Here is an 18461-nt window from a genome sequence, read left to right on the forward strand (position 1 = left end):
CTGAAAAACATCACCTTAATTACTCTCTGGGAGCAATTCCGTACGTAATACCCAAAAGCCGCAGTCGAGCGTCTTTCCCCGGCCGATACACGTTAGGTGATACCTTAAATTACGAGCAAAATTAATTCCGTGACCAAGGTTATAAATTCAATTGACTCATATTAAAGGAATTTTCACAATTAAAACGAACAAGTGTTTTTTAAAAAAAGAAAAACAAAATTATATCATACAAAAACATTTACGACGGCTTGGTGGCCACCAGATGGCAGTGTTTCAAAGGCCGACTTCATCATTGGCCATTTTTCTAACCACTTACAAAAAAAATAAATGTTCAACATTTCAAAAACAAAACACAGGCATAGTGACTGATTCTAAAAACAAATATTAAATTGACTAAATTCTGACATATGAGGCACCGGGAAACCATTACAAGAATAAGCTTCTTGAATTGCAACGCTACGAAAACATTCATCGTTTTGGGATCCGAGAAGATTCGTGACTGACGACTTTGGAGTAAAATTATTCGCCTTGCCCTATTCTGTTCCTTCGGCCTTAAGGTTGAAACGCTTGACTCAACGGGAATTTTGCCTGGCGATAGACAACATGGCTGAAGGCAGCTGCTTAGAAAGTACGCTTGTCGAGCAGTTGAAGGGATCATTTCACATCTATGCAATCTTTGAGAGATGCTCTCAGCTGTCTGAATATAACAACAAACAAAGAGGAGGCGGCTGCTGGGCCTGGACACTACTAAGACCGTTCCCAAAACAGGTGTAGTGGACTTGGGGCTGCCCGGCTAACAGGCAGCCATGTTGGCAGGGGCGACGTTCCCATCAATGGATGTTAACATGAGTCAAATTTGCTCAAGTCAGGTGGTCTATTTGACAAAGCTTGTGAACTATACCTTCCTCCACCTATAGTAAATCTGTCACTCAGAAGCAGAGAATCATAGAAGGATTCCCGACTCACCAGCAGGGGTCATCATCCGCTCCCAAGCCACACCAAACTGCCTAAATGCCTCAGTAGAGCTCTTGATTTATTCAAACATTTTTATGTCCTTGAATCATTTGTTTGATTTTAAATTGATTAAAAAAATGTGAATTTTTAATCTGAGCCTAAGATTGACACGTGGCATTTTTCCCCCACATTTTTTTTTAATTAAAAAAAAAGTTTTTAAAATGGGACAAAATGAATGCCGCACAGATAATATGCTCGCCTTCTACTGGTCAGAAGCAAATAAAGTCAGGAAGCAAAAGGCTTTCCCACTTCTAATAGAGGTTTGTCCCCGAGGAGGCTTTAGCATCAGGGGTGGTAGCACCTGCAGCCTGAAAGTGGGAACCAGATCTTAAACCTCTTAGAAGCACTGGTCTCCACGGGAACCAGGCCAGGTCGCGATTGGTCTTGCCTAAGCCTGCTGTGCCCGAGAAGCGACTCTGCCAATGGTTAGCGCCCGCAGCAATTATGGTGCGCCGAAGGTATCAGCGAAAAATTTGGATCCGATTTTTTTTTTTTCTCAAGATGATGCAATGAGAAATTTAAATACCACTTTCACTTGCTTTTCCCATTCGGTGCGGCCTGCCGAGATCCCCCGCAGTGTCTTAAACAATTAGACTATGTGAGGCAGACACTAACGACTCTCTCTTGTCTTTTAGTAACTGCAGGAGGAGGGGCAGCAGTGGGTGACATCTTCCTAAGGGGGAGGGGGGGGGGGGGGGGACACTCTGATGGTTGTGTATTATCCCAGGCAGAGGCCATGTTGTTGTGACACCAAATAAAGAGAAAATGTGTGTGTTTGGATTGCCCCGGGTGAGATGTATGCTAATCCCAGCCGAGATTAGGAAAAGTGTTGCTTTTGTCAGTTTGACCCCGCTGTCATATGACAGAAAAGTCACTTTACCGTAACGTCACAAAAATGGCAAATCAGCGCTTTTATCAACTTCAATCAAACCGGGATTGAATCTTTGTCGCAGTTGAACATTAGATTCAATTCCAGTTAGATGATCCTCCAAGTGTGAAGTCAGCCAAGTGACAAGTGTGCCTCCATTTTGATGACCCCGGGGGTCAGCATGAGGCCACCGCTGTGTTTACAGATGAGGTGATGGCACACGCCTCTACTCCTTTGAAATGTGACAGGGTGCGAGGAACGACGAGATAATCTCAGATTTACGAGGTACAGTAGCTCTTGGGAAGGAGGGGCGGGGGGGTCCTATGTCAAGGAAGTTATTTTAGAGATTTTGAGGTACGAGTTGGGCTTTCTCAGCGGGGACGGAGGGGGGGGGGGGGGTCCTTAAAACAGGGTTCTCTCACCAAAAATATGCTCTGCTATTTTCAGATGAATCCTAAACAAGTGTCAAACTTTCTCCAGTCAAAGCAATCGTCGCTCACCTCGCTGACAAAACTCAGACTCACTTTCTTCAACTGTGAGCACCCCCCCCCCCCCACCCCAACTCCTGCTGAGCCATTTGACACCCCCACCCCTCACCTCCATTAGTTTTTATACCTTTATTAAGTCTGTTTGGTTTGTCTCACACTTGCTGTTAAGAGTCTTTGGCCCAGAAGTAAAAAGTGATCTGTGATGTCAAATACAAAATGCCTATTTTGAAAAGGGATATTTTCAAAAGGCAATAGTTGACCTCCACTAAAAATGTTACCGTAAAAATAAATAAGATATAATTCACATAAGAGGTAAATCAGAGATGTCTGGTTTGACGTATTTAAAAAAATAATAATAATAAATAAAGGGTCTATTTTGTCCAGGCAGAATGTTTTAGAGCTCGAGCGACTCCTCCTTCCTCTTCTGGCCACCACCCCTCCCCCATTCTGTGTAAAAACAAATCTCCTTTTCTGCTCTCAGCCTGAAACTATTGAGTCAACAAATGTCACCACCGCAAGCAAGGCAGTGGCTCAGTGGAAAAGAGGAGGGGTCTGCCTTTAAGCTTGAGCTGCATTTAAAGACAGATTATTTTCAAACCCACCTGTTAGCAGAGAGGATTGAAAAAACGAATCACCATAAAACGAGTATGTCCACTCTTTTTTTTTTTATATAATCTGTGTTATGTGCAGCAGATTCGAGTGACTCTTGCGCAATATCCAGGCTCTTTCAAATTTAGTGCGCAACATATCGGTCACGTTTTTGCAATTCTAAATGTCTCAGGAAACATCCACGAGGGTTTCCCCCTGTCTGCCGTCTAGCTCTTACAAGTCCACGTGGCCAGTGTCAACAGGAGGAGGGTCTTGGCAGACACAGAGCAAAAAAAAAAAATGCAACCCGCATACAGACCATAGAGTTGTCTACACTCTAAAATCGAGTCAGCCAGACAGCCGAAGCGTGCCGAAATAAGTCACGGCCTGTAGAAACGAGTCCATTGCTAAACTGCTTGAACTCCAAACTGGCCCAGTCGCTATCTAATTATCAGCGTGACGTTTTTAAAACCTTCACGCTGTTAAAGGGGAAGCTTGCGTAAGCGGCGGCCGGTAGACAGAATATGGAAGGAAGTCACCGAGAGTGAAAAAGGAGGGAAAAAAAAAAAGTCACTCGGTTTCCTCCCTCAGAAAGAAGAGGGGCGGAGACATCTTCTCAGCCTGCCACAGTTAGACAGTTGAGACCAGTGCAATATTTAACAAAATGTGGGAGGGGGTGGAGTCCTGTCCTGAATCCACTCCATTGCTTGAGGGCAGCCATCATAGTGTTCACTATTGTGTGCGGCTGAGGGAAGAAGAAAAAGAGAGGAGGGCGCACAAGGGGGTGGGGGGGGGAAAGAAAACCTGTCCCTTTGTGTGGGAAAGACTCAGCAGGAAAGTGATTTTGGGACTATTTGGAGTTTGTCGGCAAAACAAGGGATCTTCCCCCTGACCCGCACGCAGTATTTTCAGGGTCAACTCCGAGCGCTTGGGTCGTATTAAACCAGAGTTGGTTTCGGATCGTGAAGCCGGCAAACAGCGACACCCCGGCTTCGCCTGATGATGAGAGCGGACGTCAGAGTGCTTCGCATGAATATTGATGTGGAGGATAGTCTGTTTCATAGAAGAACAGAAGGAGGCAAGATGGCTGCCCTTTAGGATTTGTTACAGGGGAGATCCAGACGGTTCGTTGGAATTGGTACAAAGTGGAGGGACGTGAAAGAAGGTGAGGATTTGCTGTGGAGTGGGTGGGGGGGGATATTCTGCTTATGTTTTTTTTTTTCGTTTTCAACACGGGATTTATTTTTGAGAGCAAGGCAGCTAACGTCCCCTCGCAAAAAAACAAGAGCAAGTATAATAAGGAGGGGATTTTAGATAAAGCTACTCCAACATGGCTGACATTTTCTTTTCTTGTTCTGCCGGCTGAAAGCAAGAAACACATTTGGCGTTCTCTTCGGAGTTTTTTTTCTTATTTTGAACACATATTGGAACATTTTAAATCTCAAGCTCCTTTGAATTTTTTTTTCCATCGGAAATAATTGCTGTCTGATGCCTCTCCTTCCACAATGTTCCATTTTATTTTTAAATGAACACTTCAGAGGGAGTGTATAGAGACAAGATTTTTTTTAAATTATTTCTTTTCTAACGGCTATTTTTATCTGATGTTAAATTGAATTCAATAGTGCTATCTGAAGCTGACTTTTACACATCTATACGTTAGCTAGCACCGTTTTTGTGCGTGAGAGCAAAAGTCCACGTCGGACATATCGTGCAGTTCCGCACGGCAGTGCAGCTGGGCTACCTTGTGTTTCTCTGTGAATCTGCTTTTGTTGCTTTCGCTGGTGAATGACAAACAAGCAGAAAGGCAAATGTCTTTTTGAGAAAGGCGATTTTTTTTTGGAGTGGAAGGAAGCTTTGACTCAATATAGCCTTCATTTTGTGCTGCATGATTTATGGTTTGTTTGTCTAAACTTGAGATAAGCGAGTAGCAGCCCACTAGTCATAACTCAAAAATTCTAAATTGATCACATGATTCAAAGTGATAAATGTGTGACGATGGTTTGCATAACAAGCGCAATTAATCCCGAAAAGTCGCAAGAACATGTCAATTCGGATGCGTTAGGCCTTAACAGCAAATAGCTAATTAGTTGGTTTTTTTTGCATTCACTAAGTGCTACTTAATGATTAACATCTGGCCAATTAGAATCTAACACATCTCCCTCAAGGATGTGTATTCGACTGGTGTATTCTACTGAGGACTGTGGAAATGGCGCTACAATATGCCTCAGGTAATACTTGCTTCAAGATAGAGAATTTGGATTGGACCCTTAAACCTGCTAGTTTAACAAACTGGGATTGGTCGCCACTGGGAACAAGGCAATGTAATCCTCACCTATCATGGAGGTCAAAATGATTTTTTACCCAATCAAAACACTCGGTGGTCTTTTGAGTTATCAAAATGGTTGAATCAGAAAGCTAATCAATGAGCTGTCAGAGTATCTTTTTAAATATCTACGCTGCTGCACCCCAAGAGGAACCAAGGGGGGGGATAGCGGGGGATGGGCCAAGCAGATCAATCACATTCACATTGCAGCTCTCATCTGTCCACACCTTCGGTGCGGCTCCTTGGCCAAGGCTTTAAATCCCCTTTATGCCACTTGCAGGGGGCAAAAGACAATTTGACCAACAAGGAAAGAATGTCCAGTTGCCATAGTGCGCCGCAACAATGCCGGCCACTTACAATACCCGAGCCTTCACCTCTGACCCTGCTGTGTCCAGCCCACGCATCATATTTCCACCCAGAGGTAGTTGAACAAATAACACAGGAAAACAAACCCAGCTTTAGACTTGCTTCTAGCTTGACTGCTTTCCTCAAACAAAATGGCGCTATAGAGAGTGGTGTATTGATTTCTTCAGTATTGATTTTCCTTCCGCGCTATTGGAGGGTTGTTTTGTTGGATAGGAGAAGCAGAATAAGACCAGAACGGAAAGTAATCAGTGCTACAGGGTTTTTTTTTTTTTGGACATTTGCACATTTACTATTTTTAAGGATAATATTAGAAACAAATCATGTGGCAAAGGAGAGCTTGGTGAAGAAATAATACAAAGAAGTCAAATTGAATTTGTGACTTAATAAGACAAAGGCCTCATCATTAAGATGATAAAGTGCGTAAGTAAGTATCGATGTCCGTATTTACCCCCGATGAGGGCAGTGACGGAAAAACTTCCTCCACATGAGCGCACGCACATGGCCGCTGTGTTTACAAACACTATCGTAGCATTCGCTAACGCGGCAAGCACCGGGTTACGTAAGCATCCCAAATTAAACACCGTCTTCGCTCGCCTGCGTTCGGACTTCCGACCGTTCGCTAATAGGATCTGTTTTGATGAGTTCTGCTGTCTGGAATTTGGGTGGAGAGTTAAAAGTTCCGCTACCTATGAAAGGAAGAGCGACACGGACACAATTGTTGAAGCAAAAATGATATTCAGAAGCGTAACTGAACCGAAGCGTTTGAATGACATCACAGATTAATTCTGTCGAGGAGTTTGAGCTCGAAATAAGGTTGCTGAAGTGAAATCCATCCAACAAGTGGTGTCTTTTGATTTGGACAGCCCAAGGGAAACTACAAGGTTTTACATCCTAAAGTGTGATAATTGGCGGGTTTGATTTCAGCTAAACTTAGACTGTAAAGAGATGCGATGAGAAACTGTCTGCATAAGCTCACTGAAACAGAAAGAGAGAAACAATGGACAGAGCATGTACAAATCGGTCTGTTGCCATGTTTAGATTTTCCCCTTATAAAATATTTCCTCTGTTTACTGTTCACCCCTATTTCCTGTTTATATATCGAAGCCGGCGTCAAAGTGGTCGCGCAAACAGACGGAAAATGTTTCGTAAAATGTTACAGTGCTTCAATTGAAGGCAAGTGGCTGAATGAAATCAAATAAAATCATGCAATTGTTAATCTTTTCCGATTGGAATAATCATGAATGTCATTTCAGGTGGTAGGACAAGCCGATCGTGTAGTCAGTAGCGCTAGGGTAATGTTCACACCAGATGGTCTTTGGAGCACTCATAAGACGGTAACCATGGCTACCATGTGGCCTGAAATAAATTAACTTTTCTCCGCGCACAGTTCATCAAGTGAGTCAGATATATTGACTGCTGCAAGGCGAGAAGGTCGGAGGGAGACACGCTGCTTTGCGAGGTGTAGTCTGGATCAGTTACCAAGCCGTGAAAATATAAAACAGAGCAATCGGGATTTTTATTGATGCTCCAAGTAATTTGATAATCGGATGTCAGGAAGGGTTGCTTCCATTTTCATCTGTTTCAAGCAGACAGAACTTGCTTGACCAGAGTTTGATCTAGGCTAAGGTTCAACTGCTGTTTACTATCAGAGGGGTTGCCTTCTCTGGAAAAGAGGAATGCGACGAAAAAAAAAAAGCTTGAGCCAGGTCAAAGGGGTTCTCAACTGTCTCCTTCAAGCCTCAGTCTAAGAGAGATAATAAAAGGCTTCTGTGTCATTTTTTTCTCAATCCTTCAACTTATAAACTAGTCAATGAATTGAAATTTTCATAAAAGACTTTGGCTGTTAGCAGTTCATCCAGTTCAGCCGGTTCATGCAGTTCAGCCTCGCCTCTTGCAGGCAGTAAAAGCACAACATTTCTTTCAAAAGTTTCAACAAATCAATGACTTTGAAACCCCGTAATGGTTCCTGATAGGGAAAACATTGACAGTCATGCATTTTCCATTAAGAAAAATCATCTGGAAACAGTCCCACATGACCAAAACGTTTGGCATTATTGTGTTTATGGTGCGAGCGCATGTATGAGTGGCACTCTTAGATGTGGTTTGTAGAGGAGTCTTCAAGTTGCAAGGAATTATTTTCCCATCTTAAAATTTTCTCTGGAGTCCACATTTTAGTTGATTTACATGAACAAATGCTGCAGGAAAAACCTAGTCTACTTTTGTAAGTTATTTCAATGTCTTTGTTGTTATTTCAAGGTCTTTGTGTTCAATCGTTTTAATTTATGAGGTAAAACAAAATGGTGATTAAATAATTACAAGATGCGGAAGACAAATATAAATGCAATTATCTAAAAAAAATAAAAATGCCGGGCAAAGACAGCGAAAGAGGAATCTCGCCGCCAAGTCGACTACATCTGTTTTGCATTAAACATAAAGAAGAGTGAAGTTGGTATGGAGGAGGAGGAAGTTCTTGAGGGAACCAAATTAAAAACAGGAGAGTATCTCCAATGTGCTGGCTTTGGGGACATTTATTAACTTTATTTGTTAGTTTGAAAGAAGTTTTAATCAAACTAAATTTGAATTTCTCTAGAAGGTAAATCTACCAATATAGCAATTATTTATTTATATAATAAGTCTTAACAGGAAAGCAAAAAAAAAAGATCAGTCAAAAAAAAGTTTCCTTCTGGACTCCAGATACTCCAGATTACATCACGCTACCGAGATCCAAATCACAAGAATCTGTTCTACTGTACCAGATTTGAAAAGCAGACCTCTTGCTGTTCAAAGCAAAGTCACGTTCGCAAATTTTTGAGCAGCATGAAAAACTAGCATGCGTGTTCCAGACCTCCATCTAACTTCCAAACATCTCCAAATGGAATCCATAAATTATCAGATAGACATTATTTTCAGAGAAGCTTACTTTGCATCATGCACAAGTGCAAATTTAAAAAGAGGTCTGCTCTATGTCATTTAAAGAAAAAAAACAAGCTAAACATTCCCAAGATTCCAACACAACCTCTGCTTGTTTTACAACTAAGAATACATCAACGGTTAAACGCACCCCCCGCATCATTTTGAAGGATTAAGGCCATACTGCAAGACACAGGAGCCGTTTGTTTCTTAGCATCTGTTCATTCCAAGAGTTATGAGTGACCATGTGAGGTACATTTTGGAAGGAGTGCAACAGTGCATCATGTGATGTGAATCACAAGTGTAAGGGGCTGGGCCAAGTAAGTTGGTCAGATGTGGTTGCATGAATGAACATCTGTCTTGACAGTTGAGCGGGCATCTCGGGGCAACTGACGCTTAAGAGTGTTTTAACTGTAGTCCGAAAAACAACTGACTCTTTTCCTAGTTTTATGTAGTGTGGTGATAGTAGCACGAGTGGTACACGGGCTCCCTCTAGTGGTATGACAAAGAATCACTGAGTACAGATCGGTTGTATTTAACTTTTTTTTTTTCTTTAGTATGTTTGAATTTAAACTTGATGGAAAATTTGTTTTCAAATTTATTCTGGGCATTAAAAAATGTGGGCAGTAGGTTTAGTTTTAATTATTACATGGCATTTTTTTTTAAAATATATTCTATATTTTAATTCATTCCAGTAAATCAGTCTAGCCAATGACTAAAAAGAACTGAAATAAAGTAAATGTAAAAGTCCATCTGGTGAAACTGGCTAGAAGGATATGGGTGAAGGCAAAAAACGAGAGGGGGAAGAGATAAAAGTTTGCATAGTCAGCTGGAATGCTAAGTTGTGCAAATATTGTCATAGATGTATGCTTTGCACGGTCGTTCTCTATATTTAGGGCTTGGTTGAATTTAAAAAAACTCTGGGATGCTAATAATTTGACCTAATTACACTTGGGCTAGCCAAGGATGATATTTCACTAGCACAGGATTGAATACAATACTCTCGAACCTTTGACAGGAGTGCTTTTTAGCCTCCTGCCAAAGTCTCAACCTGAATGTTAGGAACTGGAGTCTCCTAGCAGCTGTTGTGAGGGAGTGAATGTCACATATGACCACCGTGTCACAGCAAATACATGGCATCAACTATCCACACTCATATTACACCGTCGCCTGTACTAACTACTCGATACAAAGCCATGGTATTAATTTGGTATTTTTTTCCAGGGTAGCTTCATTAAAACATTTTTTTTAAAATACAAATTGGCAGGATAACCCTAACCCTAACCCAGCCTGAAGAGGCTGTAACCATGAAGGTGACTAGCTAGTTTCCAACAACATCACTTAAAAGACATGTTCAAACAGCACGGGTCTTAAAACAAGAGAGAACTGGATGAATGACAAATAGTAGTGCAGAGCAACCTGATGTGCAATTACACGACACTGACGTCCGGAGACAGACAGCTCCGAGCCAAGTTGAGTCAAACATAAAATTGTATGTACATGATTCTTGTGGAATCTTGCTAGCGGGATGGGAAGAAAATATCATAACATTAGAAAAAGTCGAATGCGTTCCAACAGGCACTCTCAGCCGACCCATAGTAGCTTTTTGTTCAATGCTCATCTACTACAAAATAATATTCCGCAACTCTCATAGATATATGAACTCAAGTGGCTGTATCCAACACTCAGGCCAATCCAATAAATATAATTCCGGTGATCATTGCCATTGCATGAGTTTGTATGCATGTGTGCAAACAGGCCAACATTCAGCTGGGATCTCTGGCTTTGTCCTAGGTTCACAAAGATTATTTTTTTTTGTTGTCAGAGTGGGTGTATCCAACTGTGACAAGCTGCTTGGCTCCGCTTGGTTCTTTGTAAACCCCGGCGAGTCCCAAAGGAATGGAGCTACACTAACCTCTTGACTTAGTTGCTGATTTACAGAGCACCAGACCAGAAAAGGGAGGGGGGGGAGCATTAGCCCTTAAGCTATCAGTTCTATGAGTCTATCAATTGCGTATGCCGTGTTGTACCCTAATAATAAAACATTTAATTGTGTCCAAGACGTATGAAAAGGCAAACTTCTGAAAACAGACAGCTGCATGTTTTGCTTTTGTCAGCAAGAGAAGATTCAAGACACTTTAGGTTGTAGATGAAATGGAATATCTGAAACTCGATTAAGAATGTATAAGTAATCGCTTGGAATCGATGTTAATTGAGATATAAGGTGAAAGAATGCAAAAATAAATCTGTCTTAAGCCTCTATAATCATTTTTTTGAACATCTTTGTTTTGTAGGACGCAGAGAGGGCAGCCTGTGAATGGACTCTAAGCAGGCCAGATGGAAACAGACCAGACCAGGCATGAGACGGAAGAAAGTTCGACATTCAAGAAAATTACCACGTCCTGCAACATCTCGAGCAAACTCCAGAATGGGGGGACCTTTTCAGATGGAGACCCTCTTCAAATTACTGGGGACAGAAACTGGAACAATTACAAGGCCAGCACAGAGGCTGGCTCCATGAAGAGACAAAAAGAAAACTGTAATGACCTTGGATCAGTACAGGACCTGTTGGATCAGGGATCCTTTATGATGAATGGAGAGTTAATGAATGGAGATTTCAAGCATGTACTTGCTGAACAGTCATTCCTGGCCAGCCAGTCGAAGAAATTTAAAGTCGATTCGGAGATTTCTGAATTGTCGAAAAACGCAGAATTTGAATGCCAAACGCAGGCAGAGCTCAAATTAGGAAACAATAATTGTACAATTCCTAATGGAGATCATTTTGCTCTGCCAAGAACAAAAGTCTCAATGAACGGTGCTGTACTCACAACCTCTACGATAGAAAGTACACCGGGAGATCTGTTAGAGAAAACTTTGTCTCAATATTATCCTGAGCAAGTATCAATTGCCCCACAGAGGTCTGGGACACAAGATGCTATGAATGGGTCTCTAACTAATAAAGTGCCCGGTGAAGATCTGATGCCTTCCACTTTGACTTCAGAGTTCTCCAATTCTGCCCAGATGCTCAAATTGCAACGGCGAGAGACTGAGACAGGTGGTATCCCTGAAGGAGTCGACAATTTGGACTCCGTCAACTATATCGTGAATGGATACTCCAACAATCATGAAACAGATTACCAGCAGAAAAAACAGCAGCACCAACAGCAGCCGCCGTCTTTCTCTGGCCACGAAAGAGTTCTTGATCAGCTTCCCGGTATAGTCCACTCATCAAATATGGCCAACTCCTTGCAACAACATAAAAATGGCTCACGGTGCTATCCCCATGACAAAAATTCTCAACAAACATATGAGAATGCCAACCAGGATTTCAATTTCGATTCTCTTCAGACAACTGATGTTGTTTTGCCCAAATATGGATCATCACCCAACTCTGGAGTACAGAATATGGTGCTATGCGGGAAACCTGGGTCTGGTCATGCTCAGCAGTTTGAGATTCAAGCCAACAATTTCCAACAGAATATTGGAAACATACATGGAGCTGACGGCAGGGGCACTATGGGACCCAATCCACAGCAAAGAATTCAGACAGCTGGATTAGAGAATAATCTAGATAACACAACACAGCAGTCGGGCAACTTGTGTTCAACTCTCCATCAGGGTAGCTGGATGGAACAGAACCTTTCCAAGCAACAGACAAGTGGTATGCCATCCCAGGCGGAGCAGGAAAAGAGGGGGTTCCCTGCCAAGGTAGACCAACAGAGACGTAGCCTCCAGGTTCACGGTCCGATTTCGGAGGCAAACCCGGTAAAAAGGTTCGAGTCACCTGGAATCTTTAAAGAAACCATTCAGGGATTTAACAGCATCCAGGAACAACAACTCTTAGCCCACCCACACTGTGCTTCAGCTCCTGGCAACAATGATTCAGAGTGGCAGCAATCAAATTCGAACATAAATTTAGTCCAGCAGCCACCACCCCAGTCAAAGCACGATCAACAGGCCGGGGGGTATTACGTCGGTCCTATGCAGTCAAAGCACTTATGTGACAACCCTGAACTTCAGGACACATTGTCACCTGAATTCTTCCCAACGCAGCAACAGCAGCACTATACTCTTCCACGTCCACTGTCCCACCCGCCGCAATTTGAAGAACAACAACTTAAATCTCCCATATACAGACCTCACAGTCAGCCGCAGCCAAGTCAGGTTCAACTTAACCAACAACACAAAAACAACTCTGTACAACCCGGCAGTCACTTTACCTACAAAAACACAACAGGTAGTCATATACAACGTCAAAGATCGTTTTCTCCAAACTCAGGCAGCGGTGATTCTCGGCACTATCAACTGCAACGACCCAATAACTGCCACCCACCCAACGATAAGGACTCTCGTATTTTGACTCAGTCGCAGACTTATTTGCCGCAAGGTGCAGCAAACCAACAGATACCACCACATATGTACCCGAAGACTGAGCACCAATTGAAGTCCTGTTCTCAGTTGCAAAGGGGACCTCACCCAGGATCGCCACTTCTCCACGGAGAAATCCAGAAGCATGAAGCTCTACGGATGCATCTCTTACAAAGACAGGAGAGACAAGTCTCTTCCCATTCTACACAAAACACCAGAGATAGCAAACATGGCCTCCCTAATATAAAAATTGAAAACGAACCCAGGTTTAATTTGCCTAGCTCACAGCAGCAACTGGGTAGATTGCAAATCAAGCAGGAGACTCAACAATCTATGTGTGAGAATACAAGGCAGAACAACATCCTGGCCTCCATGGAACAAAGTCTAAAACAGTACCAACTATCCCCTGTGTTTGAGAAGAAATCATTTGTCATTAATTCCAATAAAGTCAAAGTGGAATCTTCTGGGCCCGTCACAATCCTGTCAACCAACACTGACATGTGTAAAGTGGAAGCATCTGGAGTTGGTATGTCCATGACAGCTTTAAAAAGAACACCTGATTCCACGCCCACGAAAGAGCAACTCCTACAGAGATTCATGGATTCTCCGATGAAGCTATTGGACACCCCAGTAAAAAGTCTACTTGATACGCCGATTAAAACACAATACGACATTGCATCCTGCCACTGCGTTGGTGAGTTACCGATTTTTGGTTACATTAGTGATAAAATGGTGACTAACTATTGAAATATCCCTTTACTCAGAGCAAATCAGTGAGAAGGATGAGGGCCCATATTATACTCATCTGGGATCGGCACCTACCGTTGCCGGTATACGAGAGGAGATGGTGAGAAGGTAAACGACAGTTTTGCGTGAAGTATAATCACAAGGTACTGTTTGATTGTAAGCATTTATCATTCTTATTTTTTCAAGGTCGGGTTTAAACGGTGGTGCCATCAGGATAGAGAAAGTCGTGTATACTGGCAAGGAAGGAAAAAGCACACAGGGGTGCCCGATCGCCAAATGGGTAGGCACGCTATTTGCTGTCCGCAAAGGGAGACGTTGAAACATGTGCAATAACTTCTGTTCGTCATCTGATTCAGGTGATCCGCCGAGCCAGTGCAGACGAAAAGCTACTGGTGTTGGTTCGAGAACGCACTGGACACAAATGTGAGACAGCCTGCATAATTGTGGCTATCCTGGTCTGGGAGGGTATCCAACCCAGCCTAGCTGACAAACTCTACCTCGAGCTAAGTGAAACGCTAACGAAGCATGGAGCCCTCACCCAAAGACGATGTGCTCTCAACGAAGAGTGAGTGACCGCAAATCAGAAAACAAACGTCGGTGGGCAAGGAAATTACAAAATCTTAAAAGCCTAAAATGTTAAATGCTAATGACCTCACGTCTGCTCAAATGAAAGCCGCAACACTATAAAAAACAATTAAATTACTTTAGGGACCTCTGTTTCCAAATAGGTGCATTACAATGTGTACTTGAAGTTTCCAAATTTGCTTACACTCAAACAATGAGACCCTCAAATTCTCCTTTTCAGGAGGACCTGTGCATGCCAGGGATTAAATCCAGATGCTTGTGGAGCATCATTCTCCTTCGGATGCTCATGGAGCATGTACTACAATGGCTGCAAATTTGCCAGAAGTAAAATTCCAAGAAAATTTAAACTTCAAGGAGATGATGTCAGAGAGGTATTCTCCATTGATTTCTTGTATACTTAATTTTATTCAATAATGCCAATTTAACAAGGGATCTATTTGGGTTTTAGGAAGAGAGACTGGAGCAAAACTTTCAACGTCTGGCCACCTTACTGGGCCCCTTGTATAAAAATATGGCCCCTGAAGCTTATGGAAACCAGGTGAGGACTAGTTTATAATCAGGTTGAGATTATTTTGCATTCCTTGGTAAACCACATCTATCGGTTGCCTAGTACCCAAGTGTAGTACACTACATCTGTATAATTAACGATAATACTTTACAAAGAGTCAATCGGAGTGAAATTTGGTTGTTCCTGGTAACAGGTGGAACATGAACACAGAGGACCTGATTGCCGTTTGGGGTTAAAAGAGGGGCGTCCCTTCTCTGGGGTTACTGCTTGTCTGGACTTCTGTGCTCATGCTCATAGGGACCTTCACAACATGCAAGGGGGCAGCACTGTGGTAAGTTAAATATGTTTGTCCAGGTTTATTGTACGTGACACAGGAGTCGTTAACTCATTCTGTTCTTTCTAGGTATGCACGTTAACAAGGGAAGACAATAGAGAGATTGGAAAGATACCAGAGGATGAGCAGCTCCATGTCCTACCACTGTATAAGGTTGCCAATACGGATGAATATGGCAGCGAGGAGGGTCAGCAGGAAAAAATGAAATCGGGTGCCATTCAAGCCCTCAGTGCCTTCCGCCGCCAGGTGCGCATGCTCTCAGAGCCCGCAAAGTCTTGTCGGCAAAAAAAGCTGGATGCTAAGAAAGCGGCGGCTATCAAGAATACCATGTTAGACAACTCTCATGATAAGTCAGAGAAACTTACCCCGTCGAAAACAAAACCTGGGACCTGTGAAAACATCGCTCTAAGCACACCTGTGCAAGGTAAATCTTTTTTGACTTTCTTATCGTTTCTGGCATTGCCTTCTATATTAGCTCATTCTTGGGATCTGTTCCAGGTGCTATAGGAGCCTCTCATCATCCAGATCAACCAATGGAACCCCTTGGAGCTCATTCTTTGCAACCGCAGCATCAACAGCACGGAAACATTCTTACCTCTTATCCCGGTGCACCGAACGCTGCCAAATATCCCAGGTTTCCTGGTTATCCAGGATCATTTCCAAGCACTTCAAAGCCAGGGAGCATGTTTCATCATCAACCCTCAACACCAGCAAACCATTACCCTTCCCCGGTCCATGCACCCAACTCGTTCATTGATGGATCTAAACAATCATACCCGGTCTATCAGTGCAATGGCGGAATGCCTCTTGATAACTACCATCCGTACTATGCTTCGAACCAAAAGCAACTGGAGATGTATCAACAACAACAACAACGGCAAGTGTTGTACTCTGAGCAGCAGTACGCGGCACATCAGCGTTACGAACTCAATTATCCGCAAAATTACGCAGATCATGGTTTACAAGTCAATGGCTATAACGCGTGCAGCATGAGGCCAGTTCACCCCATGAGAGCCTTCAGTCCCTGTAGTCCGAACGGGGTCGCTGATCCTCATTTCATGGACCCCCTTTCGAGAGCGCCTTCTGCCCACAGACTTCGAGAATATACAGCTGCCGGGAGTAACGGCAATCAGTTTGGATCGCCAAATCCATACTTTGGGAGTCCTCAAATGTTCCCTCCAGGCCAACGACCATTCCATATGCAAGTTAAGCAGGAAATGGGTATTGCTAACCCAAAGATGTTTGGTGCTCACTTAAGTGGTGCGTGTTTAAACCCAGAAACACAGACGGGATTGGGTCTGCTCAACGGTAGCCCCATGGTGACTGGTATTAAACAAGAGCCTGGAACCCCACAGAGACCCACAACCCCACCAAAGCCGCCAGAAATTTGGTCAGATAATGAGCACAACTTCTTAGACCCTGATATCGGTGGAGTGGCAGTGGCACCAAGTCATGGCTCGGTCCTCATCGAATGCGCTAAACGGGAGCTGCACGCCACCACGCCTCTGAAAAATCCTGATCGTCATCACCCAACACGCATATCCTTGGTCTTCTACCAGCACAAAAATTTGAACGAGGCTAAACATGGGCTGGCCATGTGGGAAGCAAAGATGGCTGAAAAGGCTCGAGAAAAGGAAGAAGACGCAGAGAGGAATGGTGGTGAGGGCACGCCGGGGAAGAGCAACAAGAGGGGGACAAAGCGCGAGCATCCAGAGATGTCAGAATCTCTTGGGGAGCCTCCTTATAAGCGTTTTATCAAGGCACTCTTTGAGGGATCGTCATCGTGTACAACCAACACCTACGTCAGTACATCTCCGTATGCCTTCACTAAGGTCACAGGACCTTATAGTCACTTTGCTTAAAATACCCTCAAGAAAATAAAAAAAATGAAGGTGCTTTATTTATGCTATGACCAACTGCAGCACTGGCCTCGTACAAACACTCCTAACCGGTTCAGGTGTTTTATATTTTTAACAACTGAGCTTTACTTGTTGACCCTGCTATGGATGTATTTATTTTTGTGTTGCAACTTTTGCAAGATACACACTGTTAAAACATCTGGTGCTTCTCAATTGTACACACAGACCTAGTTTTATTTTTTTTATTTTTACTGGAAACAAAGCTTTGGTGGTTTTATTCTATAGTTTGAATACTTCAACAATGGCATTGAATGCCAAATTTGAAAATGACAACTACAAGGTGCTAATGATGTAGTATTTTTAAAATGTATTGATACGACAAATGAAATAATTTAATAGGAAATCATGGAAAAAAAATTAATTGAAATCGCTAGCATCAAAATTGATGTGCGTCAGTGTATCTTGAGCACTTTGATTATAAAAACTATGCGGAAAAAAAATTCACGTAACGATGAATTGATGTAATAATTTGCGAGCACCCTTAAAGTAAAACAACACAATATTTTTGTTTCGAATTCATGCAAAAAAAAAAACAAAACAAAAAAGACCTTCAGATCATATTGTGTTGGAGCTTTTATGTCCACTACACATCGAGCCGTTCAAATGGTGCTATTTTAAAGATGGAGAAACAAAAAAAAAAAAAAAGCTTTTTATCATCCAAGGTTTTCCAGTTTAACTGTCAGCAAAAGTGTTCCTTTCGGCAAGTTCGTTGAACCGACCTGAAGTGTGAAACTTAAGTGTAGTTTTATGTCTGTGGTGCTTAGCTGATGTGCTTTTTATACACTGAGGAGGAGCATGGGACAGGGTAAGCTTGGTGTCACTTTTCAGAGGGCAGCTGGCTTGCTGTGGCTTCATTCTTGTAATCTAACTGTAAAATAAATAGGTGAGATGTGTACAGTAAGTTAAATTCCCTTTTTGGAATTACTGTTCTAAATTGTGTTTGTTGTAAAGAATGCGCAAAGTTTATGTCATTGTTTTTCTTTGTGTTCCGATGGATTTTGTTTCATGGGGTGCTATTGAACCTGTTAAAACATACAATGTGAGACTCTTTAGGCGGTGAGAGGAAGGCTGTTAAATATTGTATAGTACCAACCAGTCATATACCTCAAAACCATTTTGGCAATAGGAAGAAAAGAAAAAAAAAAAAATCATATTTGTTTTAAATATTTTTGGGTTACAGTTTAACTGCATGCCACCTAAAAGGCGGAAAAGTTCATTTCTTACTTTCATACCTACCTGCAAGAAAATTTGAATTGTTAATGTTACTGTAAAATCAGGGACACTTAAAAAGAAAATGTACATTATTTCCTGTATTTGTTTTGTCTTTTTCCTCATTCAGGGATGTGCCGTTGTATTTTGTGTTCCGGTTCATCTTTTCTAAAATACGTCACACAGATTTTTAGTGAGGGGGGGGGGGGGGGGAAAGTTCCTGCATTTTTATTA

The 18461-nt window shown here is 42.5% G+C and overlaps 1 protein-coding gene across 1 annotated transcript; it reads left to right on the forward strand.

Annotated features, from left to right (window-relative positions):
* The first annotated feature begins 3718 nt into the window (after positions 1 to 3718).
* Positions 3719 to 18432, forward strand: tet2 (tet methylcytosine dioxygenase 2). The gene is made up of 10 exons (XM_049719411.1): positions 3719 to 4123; positions 10852 to 13619; positions 13690 to 13780; positions 13859 to 13952; positions 14029 to 14237; positions 14478 to 14628; positions 14706 to 14795; positions 14959 to 15096; positions 15169 to 15523; positions 15598 to 18432. The coding sequence occupies exons 2-10, from the start codon at positions 10895 to 10897 to the stop codon at positions 16959 to 16961; spliced, it is 5217 nt and encodes a 1738-aa protein (XP_049575368.1). The 5' UTR covers positions 3719 to 4123; positions 10852 to 10894; the 3' UTR covers positions 16962 to 18432.
* The last annotated feature ends 29 nt before the right edge of the window (positions 18433 to 18461 follow it).

The sequence above is a fragment of the Syngnathus scovelli genome, chromosome 5, assembly GCF_024217435.2.
Source record: "Syngnathus scovelli strain Florida chromosome 5, RoL_Ssco_1.2, whole genome shotgun sequence".
Lineage (NCBI taxonomy): Eukaryota > Metazoa > Chordata > Actinopteri > Syngnathiformes > Syngnathidae > Syngnathus > Syngnathus scovelli.

Excerpts from the sequence above, each read along its gene's own strand:
- tet2 (XM_049719411.1), top strand. The coding sequence starts at position 10,895 with ATGGAAACAGACCAGACCAGGCATGAGACGGAAGAAAGTTCGACATTC. Across the intron at positions 13,781-13,858 it reads CGAGAGGAGATGGTGAGAAG|GTCGGGTTTAAACGGTGGTG; the intron begins GTAAACGACAGT and ends TATTTTTTCAAG. Across the intron at positions 14,629-14,705 it reads AAGGAGATGATGTCAGAGAG|GAAGAGAGACTGGAGCAAAA; the intron begins GTATTCTCCATT and ends TTTGGGTTTTAG.